A 23,865-nucleotide genomic window follows, 5' to 3' on the forward strand; every position below is an offset into this window, starting at 1 on the left:
TGACCCTGCTCATTGGGTTTTCTCTGTAAGAGACAATCCTGAATGGAGGAGGCCAAGGGGACGCCCATGGAGTTCGTGACTTGAGCAAGTCGATAGATCCTGTCAGGAGGTACTTGGGTCGGACAGGGGGCCTGAAGGGGGCCTGAATGGAGACTTGCCCGGAGGGACCCCCGTGCTTGGCGTCGTAGGGTGGGCGAGGCGAAGCGCCCCCCGGCGTATGCCCCCACTGATTGATTGATTGGCCTGGATGTGGCTATTCTTAAAAAAAAAAGAAACTTTGTGATCCGGGGCTATTCATAAAACATTCGGGGCTATAGCCCCGAAAGCCCAGGCCTTACTACGCCACTGTGGTCACCAAAGCAAAGTTGCACAATAACGGGGCTCAGCCTTTCTGTTAAGACAAGGGGTTGGAGTTCAGTGCTGTTGATGTCACTGTCTTCAGCACTAACACCACTTTTGAAACTTGAAAAAGTCAGTTTCAGCTCTCTCCCAATTGTGCTCACACTGAGAGCTCTTTTGGGAGCAAGAGGAGGCTTATGAGAGTCAAGGTCACTGTCTGTGGACACTTGGGTGTGGAATCATACGCGAAAGACAAAAAACTCTCCTGTCATTGTTACAGTCACAGAAACACTGAGAATGGCATAGCTATGTTGTGTGGCAGCCTATGAGTTACGCTGACCCATAAAAGCCCACGCAAACTTCAAAAATACGGCAGAAAAAGGCAGATCTAATAAAAAAAAATCAATCAAAATTTGTACCTTCGGTGTATACCGCATAGGGGTAACTTTCTGGCATAGTTTAAGTGAAAAAGGTGTGCATTATATACCGCAAAATACGGTATATGATAAGTGTAACTGCTAATTCTTAATGAAGTTATTTATAAAGAAATCCTGCACAAGTATTGAGAGCCTCAGACCATTTCATAAGCATCCTTTGACTGTTTACTTTAATAAACATAATATCGTGATTTGATGAAAATGATAAAAAAAAGTATGAAAGAAAAGAGCGGAGCATAAATAAGATTTTCCTTTTTTCATCACTCTACACCACTGTACCTCATTCAGTTCTGCAGCAATCCACACCTGCGCCTTGCACTGGTCTTCACCCAGCGAAGAATGCCTCTTCTTCCTTGTCTGCCGCTGCTGTGTCTCAAACAGTCTGATGATCTCCTCAGTCAAGTTAAAGTTTTGGTTTTGGGGTTCTTGCTGAACAAACACAACAAGGGACCTGGGAAAAATATCCATGAAAAAAGATACAATAATTTCTGAATAATCTAGTTTTCTTATATAAATTAAAAGATGTTTACACATATTGCATGAATATATATATATATATATATATATATATATATATATATATATATATATATATATATATATATATATATATATATATATATATATATATATATATATATATATATATATATATATATATAAACTTCTCTACTCAGATATTTTCAGAGACTGTGACTGAAAATCATTCTTGCAACTATTTATAAATAGCTTATATTCCTTTTTTTTTTTATAGCGTGGAACAATTTCAAAATGGCTCTTAATCCTTCTTTTCTTCTATGCAACAATTTAGAATAAACCCATAAAAATCCCTGATAAAGTTAACAGAAGCTAACTGTTACTACTACTACTACTTTTATTATTACTACTACTGCTACCATTACTATTACTGCTACTACTATTACTACTACTACTATTACTACTACTACCACTACTACTACTACTGCTACTACTACTACTACTCCTTTAAGTTTTACTACTACTACTACTACTACTACCATTACTACTGTAATGCCCTTAATTTCACATCACTAGAACTCTACATGAACAAAGTGTGTAACGAAATACATGAGGAATTAATCCAGACAAGAAAAGGCTTTGCCGGGGATTGAACTCGTGACCAGCGAGACGGGAAAGCTACTCCTTAACCATTTGGCCTAAGAGGTACCCCACTTGCAGAGTGACTTATGGGAGGCTTGCCCATAACGCAAGTCAGCTGCACTACAATACTTCTGCTACTACTACTACTACTATACTACTACTACTACCACTACTACTACTACTACTACTACTACTACTACAACTACTACTACTACAGGTTGAGAATCCTTTATCTGAAATTCCAAAATCCCAAAACCACCAAAATCTGAAAGTTTTTTTAATGCTGACATGACGCACTTTTTTTTATTTATTTTACTTATTTATTTATTCATTTTTTGTCGCCACCTCACGGGTGGGGACGGGCTATATGGGGGCTGTTAGGGTCAAGTGCGTACGTCCCTCCGAGGAGGGACCACAGACCCTTGCCGGGTGACAGCTCATGAAGGGGATGGGAGAATGCCGATAGACCGACTCTATCGGCTGACGTCAGCCTAGCCAACCAAGTAAGTCTTTCGACGAGGACTGGCGTGTCACTTTGTACAAGTCGAAAACGTGAACGTAGGTTACCTTTGTTCGCCGCAAGACGAGAGTGCTCAAAGCGGAAAACAATGGGAATAGTCTCAGTTAGGGTTGCCACCTTGAGCTAAAAAAAATAAGGAACGCAACATCCCATTCGCCAATACAGAACGAATCCATATTTTAAGGAACGGATAGCACAACCCTAAAATTTCTATAGCCTGCCATGACTGACAGCCACTGCCCGCTGCTGGTGAAGGCAAGGGGGAAGGAACGTTACGACGCACATTTTACACGTATTTCAGGATGACCCTTAATTGACAAACATAATTTTATGGACTGGTTTTGTGGCTCACCAAAACTGCGGTCATTACAGTTTTAAAATATTGAATTTTATCTGCTTAACCATTCAGACAGCCACATACGGAACAAATGGCATTTGTAGTTATATTTGATTAGTTTAAATTTGCTCGGCACGCACGCAGTGTGTGGCGGTGGCCCAGCGCAGGATGGGACGAGGCGGCAGCGGTCCACTATTCGCGGGTCGGTGTTGTGAGAAATACCTCTTCGCAAAAATACGTCGCTCTGCTGTTCAATACGCATGCACAGTGGGGGAATAAACAGCAGGAAAAACATTGAATGGGCTGGTTGTGTTCTAGTTTGTCCACTTGTGATATCTGTGAGCAGTGAGTGAAATATAAAACAGTAAGCAAGCTGAACCTCTCTGTGAATTATTTTGCGGCTGTGGTGGTGGGCGGCGGCAGGTGCACAACAGGCAATTGAAAAGTCAATCATTTAGGGATTTCCAGAGAAAAATACTACCTCCATAATAAACAGCATCATATCTTGTCCACAGATAAGCAGTCAGCATCTTGAAATTAGTAGGCGTAGCCTCTTGTGAATAATCCCCTATTTCAGCTTTCATTTTATTTGAATTTAAATAAAAATATTCTGAAATCCGAAAAAATCCAAAATCCGAAACACTTTCGCTCCCAGGAATTTCAGGTAAGGGATTCTCAACCTGTATTACTACTCCTGCTACTACTACAACTACAATTACTACTACTATTTTGACTACTACTACTGCTACTAAAACAACTACTACTACTATTAATAATATTAACTATAATAAATTCAATAATATTTATAATAATTATATCAATAACCATAATAATTATACTGGTTATAATAATAAATAAGATAATGATAGTAGATTTAATGAAAATAATAATAAAAATAATAACTAAAAATAGCAACAAGAAGGATAATAACAACTCAAAATAATAACATGATAGTAATCATAATCAGTATAATAACAAAAATATCAATAAGACTATATAATCCCTATAGTGTAATGTATGTGGCTGATATGGGGAGCCAAAGTCCTGACCATTGTGCACATGGGAACACATGGTGATCACTCATGGCCACAGTTGGGCGAAAAATACGCTGTTTCATCACCTCACTGTGGAGAAAATGATACCTAGGAAGCTAGTTGTCTTTGAATATCGCATATCATGACACATATCATAATTGTACTGCTTCAGTAGTTTATCTAATTTTAAGAGGAAATCACCACAATTTGAGCAAAAAACACCAAGACAGTGGACAGGGCAACTGTCAGATCCACCTGGCCTGAAAGGATTGATTGATTGATTGATAGTGCTATGGAGAGCTTTCCTTATTTACTTTTTGCCTTTGACTGATGTAGTTTCTGAAAAAAAAAAAAAAAAAAAAAAAAAAATGCTAATCATTCAAAAATATTTTAACGAAATCTCTGAATTTTACAGGGACAGTATATAAACAAGTAGACTTACCTGTTCCCATCTTGATCGTGGGTGATGACAGGAAGGCGGAGAGTGACAGTAGAATTAGTCTTCTTGAGAATGCTGGGGGCGGCAGGGGGGGGGATGGGCAAAGGCTTTGTGGCCACAGGTTGCCTCCAGCGCTCACCGCAGAACTTGTTATTACAGCAGTATGCTTCTGCCTCATATTTTTTTCCTTGCTCCAACCCATCAAACTAGAAGGGATTAATTTTTAGCATGATAAAGAAATATACACAATGAAGGTAGGATGGGGCAAAAGTAAAATATAATCACCGATAACTTTATGGAAAGATATTTGGAAGGGCAGTCGAGTGACACAAAAGTTGTCGCAGGGTTAATGGTGGATCAGAATTGTAAAGACAGCATGAGAGAGAAGATCCAGAGACCAGTGCGCCCTTCTCTTGGTATTGCGCCTTTCACTATTGCCATTCACTGCTATCATGCACATCCATAAAGCTGCCATCCTTGTGCTATCATGCACCTGGAATGCGATATCATGCACACAAAACCTGGGTGCGTTAATTGGGGGATTTGAGTCACCCGGGCCATGCGGTACACAGCAGTTGATTAATTTTTGGTGCTACATCATCAACCATCCTTGCTCACTGTTTGGTTAACGCTCCTGCTATTCTCCTGCTTCCTCAGTCAAGCGGGCATCTCTGCATGAACAACAGTGAAAGCTGCCTTGCGCTTGGTTGGTGAAACAACCACCACATGTGCAACGTTATGCAACAAAGCGAACAAGATGGTGTTGATCTGTGTTTGTAAACAAAGGAGGCGTTGTAGCTATGTGGGTGTGGCCAGTGGGTGCAGCCCCTGCTGCATCTTCTTACATTCTATGAATGTTTTATTGACTACCAATGCTGTTTGTGGTAAACAGTCCCCTATAAGAGCAGCTAAGGGAATATTGTGAGGGAGGTGTTGTTGGTAGCCATTTTTGTAGCAATCAGCTTACTGACTGTCCAGTTTGGACCATCCCTCAGTTGCGGTGAGTTGTGCGGCTAACAAGTGAACTGAACCTGTTTTTGTGTGATAACAATGGCTGAGCAGCGGTGCAGGAATCCCTTAACTATCACTGAGCATAATAAAGTGGCATTGTAAGTGTTTTAATAAATATACTATGCACTGGAGGCCACCAATTCAAGATCCTGATGCAGCACACAGAAATGGAAGCTCGTAGGCGATTTTTCTCTTGTCGGGTGATTCAGCGTTGGAACTCCTTGCCCTCTGATGTGGTTAATGCTCCAAGCCTGTCAACTTTTAAGTCTAAGCTACAACTACTTCTGAGTGCTGAGCTCTCCTCCTTTTATTTACCCTTTGCTAACTGTACCTTCTATAACTTTTAATTCTACTGTTCAAGTCTGTCATTACGTAAAGCTGAAGTTTATTTTAATTGGAAGACACACTCAACCAGTCACTATGTCAATTGTATCTATAATGCTGCCTGCTCGCCTGACTGGAGTGTCTGACTATTACTTTTGGGCCTTGCCTTCCCCGCCCAGTCTAGGCTGGTTGCCGGTTGGTATGGCCCTACCAGGTGAGAATACCAGGGACAGTGTTTGGTGGGAAAATATGTCCAAAGAGAGGTATCACAAAATGTAGGAAAATCAGCTGACCAATAACCAAATGAATTATTCCCATCGATTCTTATATTCAGCTAACAGGCATTTCTGCTATCATGCGCAATTTCGTAACCAATTAGGCATGATAGCTGGGGTATGGGTGTAGTTATGTGAGTTTGGTAAAGGTAAAGTCAGGGGCATACACGCTATAGTTCCATGTGGCCTCGGTGCTCATTGCTGTCGCATTGGCCCTTGAACCTGTTGTGGGAGGAGTCATACATCACGGCAGCTATTATAAATAAAATTAGCCTCTGACACTAACAGGCAGGGGCCGTCCATAAGACCCCTCAAGAAAGCCCACATACACTACAGGCAGCACATAAAAAAAAAAGTAAATTCGAGCCCCAGATCGGTGCCATTATTTTGAATGCCGGATAAACATGTTCTACTACGGTAATAATATAGTGTTAAAAACACAAAGATCGCACACTATAGCACAAACATTAGCGGACACGAGCGCGCTGGTGCTACCTCTGTGACTGTACAACACAGACTGAAGGCGGCATCACACTGGGCATTTTCCTCCATCTGTTGTAGCTAGGAGCAACCGCAGTTGCCCGTGCACCCAACCAGGAGCAAGTTTGTTTACGTTGCGGATACAGGCAACCAACCTTGGTCGTGTGTGATGCACACCCAGAAAAGTTGGAGTTTGCCGGTTGATCTTTGGGGAGGTGGCATCATTAACATTTCAGTAACACTCAGCTATGCAGAAGTCTAGATCTTTTAGCATATTTTTTTCAATATTCATCCTCACCTCAGCTCAACTCATTCAGACAGAGGAAGAGACCCTGCACCCTTCCCCGGGCATTACACTGGTGGCTTATGCGGTGTGATGTTTCCACATAGGGTGCCTGCAGAAGCTCAATCCCTGTGTAACTCAGCCTTCCTCCCCTGCCTCCCCTCAAGTAAAAACACCCAACACCACATAAAATATGAAGAGCGCCATGCAGCTCTCATTGTGCACATCCAAATGCTATTGTTTATTCTACATTTTAATTTTCATTGCAGAATTGGATAGTTCAGTGCACTGCTTTTGTCTATTTTTGGGTCTTTGTTGATTTTTTCCCCAGATTTGGCTGGATTCAACTGAAAAAAAGCTAAAATAGACCCTCGGGATGTCCAGACTATTGGATGCCAGATTATTAGACTTTTACTGTAGTTAGCTTGCAAAGTAACACTTAGATATTGGGCAAAACTATTTAGCATATGTACATAATATCTTATTAAAGAGGAGAAAACATTTTCTGTAAAGTTTTGAATTATAATGAATTAAAAAGCATTTGTATTAAAACAAATATGAATTTTGATATTTTACCATAAAGTTCAAAGTTTGAGAATCCAGGTTCAGAATGTCATTGCATTCCTCTTTGGAGGGAGTGAAGGTGATACAGCAGTTCCTGAGTGTTCCACCATGGTAGCTGGGCAGTTCTAAGGTCAAGTTAAGCTGTTGGTCTCCCTTTCCAGCTGTGGTGACATTTGGGGGACCAGGCTCTAAAGAACAAGAGATCGAGGTTATCCTCAGCATGGTTTATAAATATAGCCCCCCCCCCCCAAAAAAAATATATGAGGTTACTGTTCTAATAGCTCAAATTGAAAACAAGTTGCAAGAGGTAACATATATACGCAATCTGCACTTTGTGTATTTTTGTATCTCCTGATTCCCACTTCACTACTCTACCCTCACACGACCTCTGTGTGTCATGAAACACACAAGAAATTAATCCAGACACAGGAAGGGTTTTACTAGTGCAGAGGATCGAACCACTGGTCTCAAATATAACTGGATTGATAAACTCCGTGCAAATCTTGAGTCCCGCAGCCGCCATCTTTAAATTTCCATAGACCGAGGTATTTATATAAAAATTCTGGCATCAACGCTTGCTGAGTGGCAGTACGATGCGATAAAGCACTTCCTTACGAATTTATTGAATTTTCCAATGCCCTAACTACTAGCTTTTCATTTGTTTTCGTCACCAGTCTCCATATGTTGGACAAAACAAAGCTTTTTCGAGTTATTTGACAGTTAAATCCTCTATACAGAATATGTGTTTTGTTTCAAAGTACTATTTCATTGGATTAGGAAAGAACAAATGCTAGAGTTCACTAAAAATGACCACAAAAATAATGTCTTCATGTAACATTAATCTTTGTTGCCCATTTAAATGATTGTCAATATTCTAAATCTATGATATAAAAGAGGATCAGTATAACGGGTAACTACAGCATGTTACACTAACTAGCTAATTACACGTAGTTGGGACTGAGTTGTGTGAAACAGTCACAGTGTTGACCACGGTGAAGATTTTGTGTGAATTACAAATGCAGTCGACCTTGTTTTCATTGGATTGGAAAAGGTTAATGTTATAATTTACAAAAAGAAAGAAAAAAAAAAAATAATATTACTGCATGTAATTAGCTAGTTAGTGTAACATGCTTTATTTTATTATTAGTTACCCATTTAAATGTTTTCTTTTTTAAATCTAAGATTTAGAATATTGATAATGTAATCTTTTTAATGGGCGACCAAAAGAAATGTTACACGCAGACATTATTTTCGTGGTCTTTTTTTAGTAAACCCCAGCACTTGTTCTTTCCCAATCCAATGAAATAGTACTTTGTAACAAACACATATCAAATATGGTATCTAGAGAATGTAATGGTTAAATAATGCAAAAACATGTTGATTTGTGCAACATATTGAGACAGGTAATGAGTGTTTTTTCACATAAACAAATAAAAAGCTAGTAGTTAGGGCATTGAAAAATTCAATAAATTTGTAAAGAAGTGCTTTATCACATCCTACTTCCACTCATCAAGCTCTGATGCCGGAATTTTTACATAATTACCTCAGCTTTGGGAATTCAAAGATGGCGGTTGTGCACTTTAAAGATTACTACCTGGCTAGCACAGAGAAAGCCAACTCATTTATATTAGTGATCAGTGGATCGAACCCGCTACCGGTGAGATAGGAAAGCCACTTAACCAGTCAGCCAAAGAGGTATACCCCCACTCACAAAGTGTGTTTGGGAGGCTTTCCCCTCAGGTGGGTCAGGCACTACATTTTCATTTTGCCATAAAACAGTAAACTGAACATATAACAGCGGCACTGTAATCATCACTGTATTATGATGCGTTATGACCCGTGCGCTGATTTTAACAGTGAGTGTGAAGAGGGTATTTGAATCCACAGCCCTTTACAGCTCTTTAATTATAATTATTTGTGAGTCTTCATTGTGGGATGTTTTAAAGATTTATGGTGTGGGAGGAAAACTGCTTAGTGCAATAAAGTCTTTCTATGAGGATGCATCTGCATGTGTCAAAATTACTGGAGAAACAAGTGAACATTTTGAGATAAAAGTGGGCTTAAGACAAGGGTGCGTCATGTCACCATGGTTATTCAATATTTATATGGATGGTGTTATTAGATAAATTAAGGGCAAAGTTGGAGAAGTTGGAGTAAGACTGTTCGCTGAGGGAAGGAAGTGGGTACTGAATTCGATACTGTTTGCTGATGACACGGTGCTCATTGCAGAAAATGAAAGTGACCTACAAGATTTGGTCAGTGTTTTTGATAGTGTCTGTAATAGGAGAAAGCTGAAAGTAAATGTCAACAAAAGTAAGGTAATGGTTTGTGAGCAAAAAAGAATGCAAAATAATTTTGAATGGTGAAGAAATGGAGGTCAATGAGTTTAAGTACCTTGGATCAGTTACGTGTAAGCATGGTGGTATGGAGGGAGAGATAAGAGAAAGGGCATTGCAAGGAAGAAGGGTGGTAGGGTCTTTGGGATGAATCATGAATGGCAGAAGTGTGAGCATGGAGGTAAAGAGGGATTTGAGAAATGCAATAATAGTACCAACCCTCACATATGCAAGTGAAACTTGGGCCTGGAATGAAAGTCAGAGGTCTAGAGTGCAGGCAGTGGAAATGAGTTATTTGAGGAGTGCTTGTGGTGTGAGTAGAATGGATGGAATGAGTAATGAAAGTGTGTACGAGCATTTTGGAATGTGTTACAGGGGTGAAGGGAAGAAGTGTGGAGTGGTGGAAGAAGTGAAGAGATAGACCTTAAAGTGGTTTGGCCACAAGGAGTGAATGGAGGAGAGTAAGATGACCAGAAGGGTGTATGTGAGTGAGATAGAGGGAGGGAATGCTAGAGGACGACCTCCAGTGAAATGGAGGGATAGGGTGCAAGAGTACATTGGGGAGAGGGGGGAAAGATCTTTGAGAAACTTTAAGCAGGCAAGGAGGGAGTGTCTAGACAGAGAAAGTTGGAAGCTCTTCTGCCGTGGCCATCCCCTGGTGGGAGCTCCTAGGAGCAGGCGTCGATGAAATGATGAATGATGATGATCTTCATGAAAATACTTTAGGAGAGGTCTGTCACAGGGCTACAGAGTCTATTTACATGATATATTTAACTTTACTTATATTTTCAAAAATATTAGTAATTGAAAAATAATGGTAATGTGACTACTCCAGTACTTTAAATTAATGTCTGCATATACTTTCAGGGGAAAATGTAGATGAGACATGCAAAGTAACATTACAACAAACATATTAGGTCCATTCTGCCATAGCTCCATTACACTTTTAATGGGAGTCACTAAAAGAAAAAAGTTTTGGAAACATACAAAAAAACACAAGTATCTGATGTAACCCAGACATTTTGTGATTTTTGTTTTGCTCGTAAATCAAAATGCTCATAAACTAAGGCACTCATAAACCAAGGTATTACTGTGTTTGTCACAGAAAAAAGTGCATGCATTAACCAGATACATGTGATAACCAATGAAGGTTTCTCATACTCACCTATTTCTTCAAATTTGAATGTGAAGTTGTATCCATAATCAGTGCCACCATCATTTTTCTGTTCAATCTTAAAAAAAAGCATTTATTATACCTAACAGAAATCCCTAGTGAATCAAAATACTAAGTATACAATTCATTTATTTCTGTGAAGAAATTAAAGACTAAGAAGTATGACTTGAAAGTTAGCTTTCCACATTCATACTCTATGACAAGTAGTGCATGCTTCACCAACACTTTACTACTTACTTTATAATTATAAACATTCCCCGGCTCCAACCCTGTGATGTAGTGACAACGATTTGAAGCTGAAGTGCCACAAGACTGCAGTTTCTGCCATTCAGTCTCACTGGTCCCATTTCTTGCAAAACGCCACATTTTAATTTTCCCATTTGATGGACAAGGATCATTCCATTTCAGCTGAATAGCAGAGTCAGACAGGGAGATGTGGGTCACATTCACAATGGGAGGAGGCTCTGAGGAAGAAAACCAAAGTTAACCAGCTTGATGGTACTGAAAAGAAACCACTATGGTGATTCAGTGTTAAAATAAATTATCTGAGACTGAGGGTGAAGAAGGGTTCAGCAGTGAGAGGTTGGTATGAAAAGATGGAATGCATGAACAAGAGAATGCATCCAGACTTCCCTCCGATCCAGAAGCTCCAAGATGCATGCATAGGACTAACATAATAAATGAATGTATCATTTCACTGCTGCAGTTGTTTTCCTGCATGCAGAACAAGGTTGGTGTGATGTTATCTGGTAGTTTTGACTCCAACATATTCCAATAGTTCTGTATGTATAGGGCAAGGGAAAAATATTAACCAATATGTTCCAGTAATAAAATCAAACCAGCCTTGGTTTGGAAATATTCATCTCAGTTCAATATTTTTTTTCAGATGCTTCCTATTTTGCAAACTGCCCATGAGTGAGAGCCTTCATTTGTTCACTCTCTCTCTCTCTCTCTCTCTCTCTCTCTCTCTCTCTCTCTCTCCTAGTCTTTATGCTGCCCTTCTACTGAGTCCAGTGCATGTCTTTTAGCCAGTCCAGCTACTCAAGGTCAGCACCTGGTCACACACTTTGGTCAACACCTGTACTACTGCCAAACTGGTTTACTTGTTCCTGCTTTTCTTGCACTATGCTAAACAAGTTTGAGCACAATGTTTCTTTGCAGACCCCTAAGCCATGGGGTGTTTTTGTGTGTAAATAAGTCATTCCTGTGTTGCACCTGTGGGTAGCATGGGAATTGGGCATTCTAGGTAAAAACGTGTCCTCTCTCGCGAGAAGTCTTTCCTAGGAAAGAGGTCTGGTCAGTGCTTTTTGACAGACTATTCTGTCTCCTATATAATTAGCTTTTCAAAGCAGCTAGGTAGAGTACTCATAGACTTGCCTCCTCACCAGCGGTAGTCAACCCGTAGCCTTCCCAGCCAAGTGTGCCTCGACCTGCCCTGACTTATGGCCACTTACTCTGTACATTCTGCATGTTTCGTAATTAAGAAGAAAACATGCAAAACACACCAAAGCTTTTACTCATGCCTTGCCTTACCTTCAAGACATGCCATTGCAAGGATCAACATACTCATATTTTATCCAATATTGCATAACCATAATAGATTATCCTGCAATCTCAATCTGCAATGTATCACCAAACTGGTGATGGGTAAAGGTAAGTCTGGGTCCCTTTATGGTTGCCAACGACAGCAGGGGTGCATCATTTATGCTTAACACTCATTTTATCAGCGACAAATTGAGAAATGTTTGGAAAGCATAAATCTTGAAGTGCACCTCGTGTCACAATGCAGTTGAATAACAGATGATGAAAGATGTGGCGTGTTGGTCGTGGCACTCATTGAATGCTTTTGTTCTACACTGCTATATATATACCTACTATATAGAACACAACACAAGGTCCAAGTTTCAAGGGAGGGAAATCTATGATGTCACTGAGCCTTTGCAATTTAAACTAAAATGTTTATCGGGTTGGTGAGAAGCGCTGTGGAGACTTACCTCTGGCATTTGTGGTGAAGTTCATGTTTCTTCTGTCTCCAGGCCCAATGTTGTTCCCCACTTCTGCAGTCACTTGATACGTCTCACCATGTAGATAGTCAGAAAAAGATGCGTTTGCTGTAGTGTCCGAGAGTTTAGTGAAATTTTTCAATGTGGTGAGAGGGTCTGAGCAGGCCAGTTTGGCATGAAGAGTGAAGGTGACTGTTGCATTTGGCCCATTGTAGTTTTCACAGCCACCAGACACATTGACGAAGCAGGTCAGAGTCTTCCCAGCATCAACACATTCAAGACTTGTAATGTTTACACTGGGCACTGACAAAAGAGAACCTCTGTGAGCATATTAAAAGCTATTAATATACCAAGATTTATGTTCTATAGTGTTACTACATACGTAGTACTTATTACCATTACAAATTAGAAAGACCTGTTAGAATGTGATATTATGAGACCCATTGCCTGTTACAGGAGGATGTGATGTGAGTTTAGTAAAATGTATCACATGAAGTAATTATGTGGTGATATAAAAGAAAATGAACAAGCATATTTTGATGCGCATGTACTTCATTCTTAAAACAATAGAATACATAGAGGATGTTCAAATATCTATATTATGTAAGAATTGTCGGTGTATTTAGGTCCATTTGTTTGAAAAAAACGTAGCAGGGCTTTGGCTGCCCTATATTACCCTCAGGGAGTGTGACCACCATGGAGCAGATGGGGCGCCTGCGGGCCTTGGGGGAGCTTGCCACCACACACACATTGTAGGCTGCGTGTTGCAACAAGGCGGTGGTATTGTACTCAAGTGTGGTGAGAAGGTGCTGGTGACGCCTCTCCGTGTCATTAACCCGGCAGTCATGGCGGTGTAAAAGCTATTGGGTTGAAAACATAATATGAGCTGGATAGGCTAAGCACCCTTTGTAAGAGCAAGCTTGAGGATCCAAATGAAACATAGAGATACTTGCTGACTACTACACCATGAAGGCACTGTGTGAGATAATAGTTTTGTTGGTCGTGAAGCATGAAAACCCATTTTTGGTGGACAAGGAAAGGCTAGTGTTCGTTGGATACCTAAGGGTCACCCTCCTCGATGGATGATCTCAGATGCAATTGCCAAAACACATACCTCATTTGGAAGCTTCGCCTTCCAAGCTACACGAGGTGAAAAAATAATAAAATGATCTTCAGGCGGGCAGGGTGATGAGCATTTGATCAGGCTTTAGGCATAGCAAACAGTACCATTTCAGTCTCAGCCTGGCTAACAGAGTGCCCAAAATAATGTGAGATGGTATGTCTGCAGTTAGGAAATGAAGACCAAGGTGGGAGGGAGAAACTGGTGCACTAGCATCCCTCGTCTAGAGAGGGTGGACTTTCGTCAATAGGTAGATCAGCCTTCGTCATTTGCACCCAAGCAGTTGGAAGTTGCCTACTCGGAGGGTCCGCCACGTAGCTTCAACTGATCAAAGTCCTTAGCCCAATAAGCCCTCTGCTGATCCATGTCTGACACAAGGCAACCTTTATCTAAACCTATCAATAGTGGTGTTCCGCAAGGCTCTGTCCTATCTCCCACTCTCTGTTGTTTATTGACAATCTTTCCAAAACAAACTGTCCTATCTATTCTTACGTCGACGACTCTAATCTGCACTACTTTTGATAGAAGACCCTCCCAACAGGAACTACATGATTCCAGGCTGGAGGCCGCAGAACCCTTAACCTCAGACCTTAGTTACCTTACTATCATTTCTGATTGAGCAGGAAGAACTTGGTGTCCTTCAACGCCTCAGAAACTCAATTTCTCCATCTGTCAACTCGACACAATCTTCCAAACACCTATCCCCTATTCTTCGATAACACTCAGAGTCCCCCTCTTCTACACTAAACATCCTCGGTCTATCCTTAACTCAAAATCTCAACTGGAAACCTCATATCTCCTCGTTTACTAAATCAGCTTCCTCAAAGTTGGGCGTTCTGTATCGTCTCCGCCAGTTTTTCTCCCCTGCACAGTTGCTATCCATATACAAGGGCCTTGTCCGCCCTCGTATGGAGCATGCATCTCATGTGAGGAGGGGGGGGGGGTCCACACACACACAGCTCTCTTGGACAGAGTAGAGTCAAAGGCTCTTCGTCTCATCAACTCACCTCCTCATACTGACAGTCTTCTACCTCTTAAATTCCGCCGCCATGTTGCATCTCTTTCTGTCTTCTATCGATATTTTCATACTAACTGCTTTTCTGAACTTGTTAACTGGATGCCTGCCCCCCCTCCCGCGACCCCGCTACACTCGACTTTCTACTCCAACTCATCGCTATGCTGTCCAAATCCCTTATGCAAAAGTTAATCAGCATCTTCATTCTTTCATCCCTTATACTGGTAAACTCTGGAAGAATCTTCCTTTGTCAGTAGTTTCTCCTATGACTTGAATTCTTTCAGGAGGAGAGTATCAGGACACCTCTCCTTCCGAAATTGACCTCTCTTTTGGCCACTCTTCTAAACTCTTTTTATAGGGACAGTGTTTTGCGGGATTTTTTTTCATTATTTCTCATTTCTCTTTTTATGCCCTTCAGCTGCTCCTTTCCTGTACACAAAAAAAAAAAAAAAAAAAAAAAAAAATCCACTCTTCATATAGGACCCACCTGAGAGGGAGGCCTGGAGCGGAGTTCTTCAGGAATCTTTAAGCAGGTCAAAGGTCATTTGTGTTAAAATGGCTCTCAACAGGCCCCCCGCTAGTTAGTAAGTAGTCCTCTGCGAGACTCCTGACATCTCTCTCTCCTTGTATTCCGCTCTAGTCCTAAGTGACAGAACCCTATATTGGTCTCAATTCCCAGCAAGCCCATGGCATTGTGACTTTTCTCACTGTTTCCCAGCGTCTCCTCGAAGGCAAAACCACTCCTTGATCTTGGGAGCTCTCCAATGCACACCTTTGAAGTCTGAAGTTTCACGTTTGAAGGTATCTCACAGTTCTACGGAGCTCTCAACGGTCTTGAGCACATTGGGCCGATTAAAGATTGTCACTGCATAATACTCATGGGCCAAAAGTCAAGTCCTTCAGTCTCTCGATATGAAACAGAGACGTAATCATACTGCAGTATTACATCTCGAGATTCTTCTTGACCTGACATGAAGCTTAAGTGATGCAACAATAAGCCTAAGGTCAATTCCAAAGAACTCTGCACCAAGTCAAGCTGTGTGCAGCTCAGGTCTCTGGCACCTAGGACCTGCAATTCTCAACTTCCTGGATCTTGCAAAATTCAGAAGGAGAGAGCTGTTGGTATTTCTGGTACCTAAACCATGGAGAACTAACACATAACTCAAAGCCAATTCTGCCAGTGCCAGTAGTAGCATTAAGTCCCCCAAGACAATGAATGTGTCTTGGGTGGGGGGGGAGGGGGCACTGGTCTAATACAGAGTTGAGTTTGACACAGAGCACCTCCTTCTCTGAAGTTTCACACATCGGTAGAAGCCTGCACTGCAACAAGAGACCGAGTGTGTAGCTACTTCAGCTTCACTTGCAATTTATGCTCACAAGAGAAGGATGAAATGCATATATAGGTACATAACCTTAAGAGAGAGCACGTACGACTTACCTCGTGGGAAATGAAGTAGTAGGTGTCCTTGTCAGTGGAGGCTTTCCAAGAGGCCGAGAATCCACGGTGGAGAGGGGTGAGACTGACATCAGGGGAGGGCATATCTGTCAAACAGAGGAGTGGGAAAGGTAGAGCAGAATGCCGATTTACAAAGATATGACAAAAGAGTAAACGCAGTGAACCATGAATATGGGTTCATTTGGATAATGATAAATGGTCTGTGATAACATGAATAAAATAGTACAACCAATGAAGCAAACAAAACATTTCTTTTCACTATCTGCAGTACATCACCAGCACTGATTTCTAAATCACCATTATGCTTGGACCTACTTCACTCTTCCTTCATCCTCTTGGTTACATGCAATACTCAGCCTCCCTCTCTCAGAGTGGTGTGCTGGCCACTTTGGTTTCACTCCCTGGCTGCTTATTCCTTTGGCATCATTTCTTTTGATCATTATTTCCTTTGTTTCATTACCTTAACTATACTATGACATCCTACTTTTCCATTCTACTTACCATTTTCTTTACCTCCTTGTAAATTTGTAAGTTTTGCTTTCTTTTGATCTATTATTTTCCTAAGTTCGTTTTTTCGTATAACTTTTTTGTGAATGCATTTTTACGTTCCTCTTATATTTCGCTTTAAAACCATTTCCCGTGGCTGGCATAGAAATACTCACCCAAGGCAGCATCACAGATCATCCGCTTCACAAGAGCATTTTTGTGTAGAAGACCACAACAGAAAATTCAATATATGGGCATAATTATATTACGCTACCCAGAAGTCAACCCAGCCCACCAGGTTGTATATCTGTACGAGACATCCAGTGTGATAAGAGGGCGCCCACAGTGCTCGTGGACTGAGCAGGTTGGTGGGTTCTGTCAGGTCTGCATGGAGACTTGTTCATAAGGATCCCCGGGATTGCGTTGTAGGGGGGAGGCGCAAAATGAGTGCTCTTATCCCTTTTACAGCTTAGTTATTGTTGACTTACGTAGTCATTCATAATGTCTTCTCCGAAATGTTTGTTTACCACTGGCCTTTATGACTCTTCATAAGAACATAAGAACAAAAGAGCGTAAGGAGTCTGCAAGAGGTCGGTTGGCCTATACAAAGCAGCTCCTGTAAGCCTAGTGAATTTATCCTCCTATTCTTGAATGTATCTATTGTGTATGTATGTATGTATCATGCAGGCCAAATCTTTAAACTATTTATTATTATTATTATTTTTCTTTTTATATTTTATGGAGGTGGGAAGAGGCTGAAAAATAAACTGGTGGCTGGCATTACTTTTCTCACCTGTTCCTCACCCCTGCCTGGGCACCACCCGGTAAACACAGAGGCACGCACCTTTCCTGCAGACCTTCCCGCGCTGGCAACCCCGTACGCAGGTTCCCGAGTCAGGGTGGCACTTATCATTGAGACAGTTTTGGCACTTCTGTTCACAGTCCGCACCATAGTGACCAGTGGGGCACTCTGGAAAACCACCACAGCCGACACTGATTAGTATTCTTACCTCTTAAACAATGAGGCTCAGCACCCAACGTAACTTCACCATCGTCGTTATTTCCTCTACTTCTGGTTCCAATTTTCTTGCTTGAATATACAACAACAACAACAATGGTGACACCTCCTCCTCCTCCTTCTTCTCCTCCTCCTCCTCCTCCTCTTTTTCCTCTTCCTCTTCCTCCTCCTCCTCCTACTACTACTACTACTACTACTACTACTCCTACTACCCCTACTACTACCGCTATTACTATCCCAATTACTATTATTGCTACTACTACTACTCCTACTACTCTACTACTACTACTATTATTGCTGCTACTACTACTACTACTACTACTACTCTACTACTACTACCACTACTACTACTACTACTACTACTACTACTACTACTATTATTGCTACTACTACTATTATTATTGCTGCTACTACTACTACTACTACTACTACTACTACTACTACTACTACTAGTTGTTTCTACTGGTGCTGGTGCTGCTTCTGCTACTGCTACAAGGTACTTTTTTTTTACAGCTAGTGGAAAACAAAGACAACAAAGACATAAAACAGCCCACTAAATTCTGCTCCGAATAAGAGCAGAAGGAAAAAGAGGCCAAAAGAAAGGTCATTTTCGGGTGGAGAGGTGTCTTGATACTCTCCTCTTGAATGAGTTTAAGTCGTAGGCAGAAGGAAATACATACGAAGGAAGGCTATTCCAGAGTTTACCAGCGAAAGGATAACAGAATGAAGACGCTGGTTAACTCCTGCATAAGGGATTTTGGATATAATAGGGATGTGCAGGAGCAGAGAGTCGTGTGCAGCGGGGCAGTGGGATGGAGGGAGGCATGCAGTTAGCAAGTTCAGAAGAGCAGTCAGCATGAAAGTATCGATAGAAGATAGAAAGAGATGCAACATTGCGGCGAAATTTAAGAAGTATGCTAGTAAGAGGGGGGGAGCTGATGAGACGAAGAGCCTTTGACTCCACTCTGTCTACTACACATGAGATGCAGGCATACTCAAAGTGAACCCTACACTATGGACCGGAAACTTGCCCCACCCTTGTCATTAAGCCGTGAATTTTGGAAAATCAACCGTTTTGGGGTGAATCGCCATAACTCTCTTATTTCTTGGGCTACAGAAATGTTTTTGGTATCAACCGACGGCAAAATGAAAGGGCAATATGTTTTAATAAGCGACTGTGCTAAAAAAACGACTGGAAAGGGTAAAACAATCAATAAATTTGCAAAAAATATAAAAAGGCTAACAGACTTGGAGAGGCGGATTAATGCCTTTGGTAATAAGTGTCTACACAGAATCATGGGATATCGCTGGAATGACTTTGTGTCAAACCAGCGACTACTTCGTGAGACTGATTCGACATATATTACCTGCATAGTCCGACAACGCCAACTCCGGCTATTCGGGCACGTGGCACGTTACCCAGAAGCTGATCCTGCTCATTGGGTTGCTTCTATAAGAGATAATCCTGAGTGGAGGAGGCCAAGAGAATGCCCACGGAGTTCCTGTCTTTAGCAAGTAGATAGATCCTGCCAGGAGTTACTTGGGATGAGAAAGGGGCCTGCATCGCGACTTGCCCGGGGGACCCCAGGGATTGGCATCATGGGGTGGGCGAGGCGACGCGTCCCCCCGGCGTATGCCCCCATTGATTGATCTGTCTGAATCACATTGACACAAATCTACTGCATGAAAACAGTACGTCTGTGTCTGTGTGATCCCATCCCGTCTTTGTGAGAGAAGCTTGTCCTTTGTAAACACGACTCATCTTGTACACACAACTTTCTGAGTTACTAAGTGGTATAAGTATTTATCACGAACCTATTTCCGCCAAAAGACGAGGTTGATTCAGTTGATGTATGTGCATAGTTAATGCATATATTACAGAAAGCCTGATTAAACTCATCTTTGCATCGTTATAAAGAGATGGCGAGAAGAATTTGTGACTGTCAGGTTTGCAGGAGAATGGCTTTGTTTTGCAAGACATAGAGCAAAATGAGCAATGCTTTCTTTTATCATTATATTTCCATGAGAAATTATTTTCATCTTTTTAATTATATATTGTGGTGAATTGCCTCACAGCTGTTTTAGACAAGCAAATGAGTGGCATTGATTGTATTTTGGTCACCTTCCCGCCGAAGCACCGGATACAGTGCTGCCATCTACCAAAATTTAGCTTAGAGAGTACCCGGTCACTAGATGGCGTCGTGAGCGCTGCCATGTGATGAGGTTTGTTAAGAAAGATGGCGTCAGGAGTCAGGAGTAATAATAATAATAATAATAATAATAATAATAATAATAATAATAATAATAATAATAATAATAATAATAATGACAGTAATGATAATGATAATAATAATAACAATAATAATAATAATAATAATAATAATACACACACACACACACACACACACACACACACACACACACACACACACACACACACACCTTCTGAGCAGGTCCGACCAAGCCGATAATGTGAGAAACCTGCGGCACAGGAACAGCCATACGGATAAGGCTGGCAGATGGTGAGTCCTCGACAGCTTCTCTCCCGCTCCTCTTCCTCTCCCACCTGAGTGCCACGCAAGTCTTGGCTGCAGCTGAACTGACACTTATTTCCAAACCATCCCGCTGGACAGGCTGTGGCGGGCGAGAAATGTTTGTGAAGGCGGTGGTAGTGGCGGTGCTTACAATAATTATTAACATGCCTCTCAGGACAGATGGGCCGTCTCCCTGGACACATCGGTAAGGACACACGTCATCTGTGCCCTGCTGAGCGGTGCCTTACCGTACTGGCAGGTTTTCCCGATGAAGCCCGGCGCACACACACAGGTCCCCAGGTGGCTGTGGCACTGGCCGCCGTTGAGGCACTGTGGGCATCTCTCTCGACATTTTGGGCCGTAGAGATCCTTACGGCAACCTATTGGGACGATGGCGTGGAAAGATAATGGGGTTAAATGTTAAATTAAATATTAGGAATAAGATGATATTCAAAAGTTTAAAAAAATTAACGTGAAACTTATGATATTAAAGCACTCATTCGATTTTTTTATATCATGTTTTGATGATTTCGTGACATGGTATTCATCTCAATAGTGAAACAATCCATTATAGGCAGATTATATGAGCCAAAATGTTACTACAATGAAAAGTATTTAGTTTTATGAAAATACATATTTCGGAGTCACAGCTGGGCGTCGGTTTTAACATGATAAGTACAAAAGTAACTCGTACGAAATCGGGTTTGTGCTAAAGCGAGGTGTTGTTTAGTGGAATCTAGTAATAGAGTGGTACTGGGGGGGGGGAGAGAGAGAGAGAGAGAGAGAGAGAGAGAGAGAGAGAGAGAGAGAGAGAGAGAGAGAGAGAGAGAGAGAGAGAGAGAGAGAGAGTCCTATTTTTCATATAACCAATCAGGCAGACAGGATGGTGTACAGACATGGAAAAGGGAGAGTAAAATCAACATGTAAATGACTCCTTTTCCTAAGAAGGCGGATCATCAGCCTGCCGAGGAACGCACCTCTTATCATCCAGTCCATGTTAGCCCAATGTGTATCTTCTATGTTGATGGATGTGTCTTTGAAGGTGTAAATTCCTGCATTAGAGGAACTGGCAGAATTGATGGAGAGTGGAAGACTACCCGGGACCCAATTTGTATCAGGGAGTCGCTGGAACAGGACGTCGACAGGTGATTGTTCAGTTGGTTTTCTTTTCATCATGCCGAGAGAAATATTGTCTCTCAAGCTGACTCTCAAGGTGGCTACCCGGGACTGGTACTGGGCTGAGGATGGGGAGAGAATACAGTTACATACACCACGTCACACACCTAAGACTCTTGTAGGGGAGAGGAGGGGAATTCCACTCTTCGAAGCATGCTAATAACTGACATATTCGGGAGACTAATTTAAGGTCGTATTATAAGACATTTCGTGGCCCAAGAAAACCTATTTGACAAGGCTTTCGTAGGAGTTTGGGGCATTTTCTGGAGTAGTTTTATGATCCTGGTGGTAGTTTGACCCTTCCTCTGTACCGCGTGAACCTAAAGAAACACTCATTAGAACCCGACTGACCCCCTCTTTGACCTTTAGAAATAGCTGATGTGAGAAGCGAACGTGTCTTATAATATCGACGTAAATCCCTTTCTCAACATACCACCCGGGATTTGAACACGGGGCCTCAAGACGGGAGGCGGACACTAGCATCAAACTAAGGGGAACCCCGTGGCTGAAGACCTCTTGGAGTTTCTTCGCGTCTCGTGGCCATACACGGCTTCCCTTCTCCCATTTACATCAGTTTCTTTGTGCTTCGACCTCTAGGTTTATGACGCAATTCCTTTCCAACGCCGGGCATCACAACACATCAGACAACAATAAACATAGGTTTCCTTCATATACACACATACATATACATATTTCCTTCATATTCATATATAGCTAACCAGCATCTTCATTCCTTCATCCCCTTCACCGGTAAACTCTGGAAACAGCCTTCCTTCGTCTGTATTTCCTCCTGCCTATGACTTGAACTCTTTCAAGAGGAGAGTACATATATATCAAAACACCTCTCCACCCGAAATTGACCTCTCTATTGGCCACTTTTACTTCTATCTTTTAGGAGCAGTGATTAGCGGGCTTTTTTCTACTTTTTGTTGTTGCCTTGAGTTGCTTCCTTGCCTGTAAAAAAAAATACACACAAGCACGCAGCTCTACACTTATGTACATAATCACAATCAATCACATACATTCATGCACATGTATAGTTACGCTGGATAGAAAAAATAACATAGTTGCAGCACAAGCAGAATTACCAAACATACCATACCAACACTGAGGCACACAAGCGCTCGTACTTTCCACTCACAATACGAACAAGCTTCTCCAACATATTTGTAAGTACCTCTACTGATCTGTAATAATAAAATTCAAGTTCTGTAAGTTGCCCTGTACGCTGGAATCTTTTTTATTGTTCACTGCTTCTTGAACTTCAAATAGTGGTCAATTTTCGCATCAAAAATACATTGAACGCATTGCAGAAGTGGAGGAAGTGAAAAAAAAGAAGCAGAAGAAGGAAAGAAAGAGGAAAATGTTACAGAATAAAGAGTGAAAAGAAAGATGGAGACATGGAAGAGCAGGAGACGGCAAACCTACTGGCTTATAACAAGGCTGCATAATTTTAGGAGGAGGAGGAAGAGGAGGAGGAGGAGGAGAGAATAAGAGTGAAAATGAGGCAAAGAGCTAGGAGAAGGAGGAGGAGGAGGAGGAGGAGGAGGAGGAGAGAATAAGAGTGAAAATGAGGCAAAGAGCTAGGAGAAGGAGGAGGAGGAGGAGGAGGAGGAGAGAATAAGAGTGAAAATGAGGCAAAGAGCTAGGAGAAGGAGGAGGAGGAGGAGGAGAGAGAGTAAGAGTGAAGAGGTAAAGGGCTAAGGACGTGAGTGTGAGGGGTTCAGGAAAGGAAACACACACGTACGCCTCTCCCCCCCCCCCCCCATACACACGAGAAAACTGAAAGTACAGAAAGTTTATTTAACTGCTGGATGTAAGGAAGGCCCTGGGGGAACAGGATATTAAGGATAATTAAGAAATATACACTACCACAAATATGGAAATACAACTAGGTACACACACACACACACACACACACACACACACACACACACACACACACACACCTTCAGGGTATTGCACCACTGCCAGCACGTCCTTGTCTCTTCGGCTGCCCAGGAGACGCACGGCATTAACGTTGCTCTTTTTGTTGAAGTCGAACACCAGTTTGGGAGAGCCGTCGCCTGAGCTGTTGTCTAGGTGAATTATAGTGCCAGTTAGACCATGGTGGGTGCATGGCTATAACAAATACAGCTAGACACCTGCTGGTATGTAAAGGTGGATTGAAGCAACACCAATGACCTTGACATGAACATGGATTACAAACTTGGTCTTCAGGAATAGTAATGTCGGAAACTTGCCTCTAGCTTCAATGAAAACTGGAACACTGATTTCAAGGATGAATTTTATGGCATTACTACGTGACTAACAATGGAATGCATGAACTGAAATGGTGGTAGTACAGGTGACTTAAGACTTATTTTTGGGCCCAATTATTGATAT

The 23,865-nt window shown here is 41.7% G+C and overlaps 1 protein-coding gene across 15 annotated transcripts in view; it reads right to left on the reverse strand.

The window, feature by feature from the left end:
• Positions 1-23,865, reverse strand: part of LOC126981044 (receptor-type tyrosine-protein phosphatase F-like) — an 83,820-nt gene that overhangs the window by 30,274 nt on the left and 29,681 nt on the right. For 4 of the 15 annotated variants that reach the window (XM_050831688.1, XM_050831702.1, XM_050831700.1 and 1 more), the window contains 2 exons: positions 4,229-4,431; positions 1,056-1,227 (listed from right to left, as the gene is read on the reverse strand). In XM_050831688.1, the coding sequence (XP_050687645.1) occupies positions 1,056-1,227; positions 4,229-4,431 (375 nt within the window). Of the gene's footprint in view, positions 1-1,055; positions 1,228-4,228; positions 4,432-7,174; positions 7,351-10,663; positions 10,731-10,909; positions 11,137-12,666; positions 12,979-13,351; positions 13,536-16,248; positions 16,353-17,596; positions 17,723-20,212; positions 20,405-20,552; positions 20,685-21,281; positions 21,543-23,429; positions 23,559-23,865 lie in introns of all 15 variants that reach the window. The other 11 variants (XM_050831698.1, XM_050831697.1, XM_050831696.1 and 8 more) reach the window with 11 other exon arrangements.

The sequence above is a fragment of the Eriocheir sinensis genome, chromosome 46 (assembly GCF_024679095.1).
Source record: "Eriocheir sinensis breed Jianghai 21 chromosome 46, ASM2467909v1, whole genome shotgun sequence".
Classification (NCBI taxonomy): Eukaryota; Metazoa; Arthropoda; class Malacostraca; order Decapoda; family Varunidae; genus Eriocheir; species Eriocheir sinensis.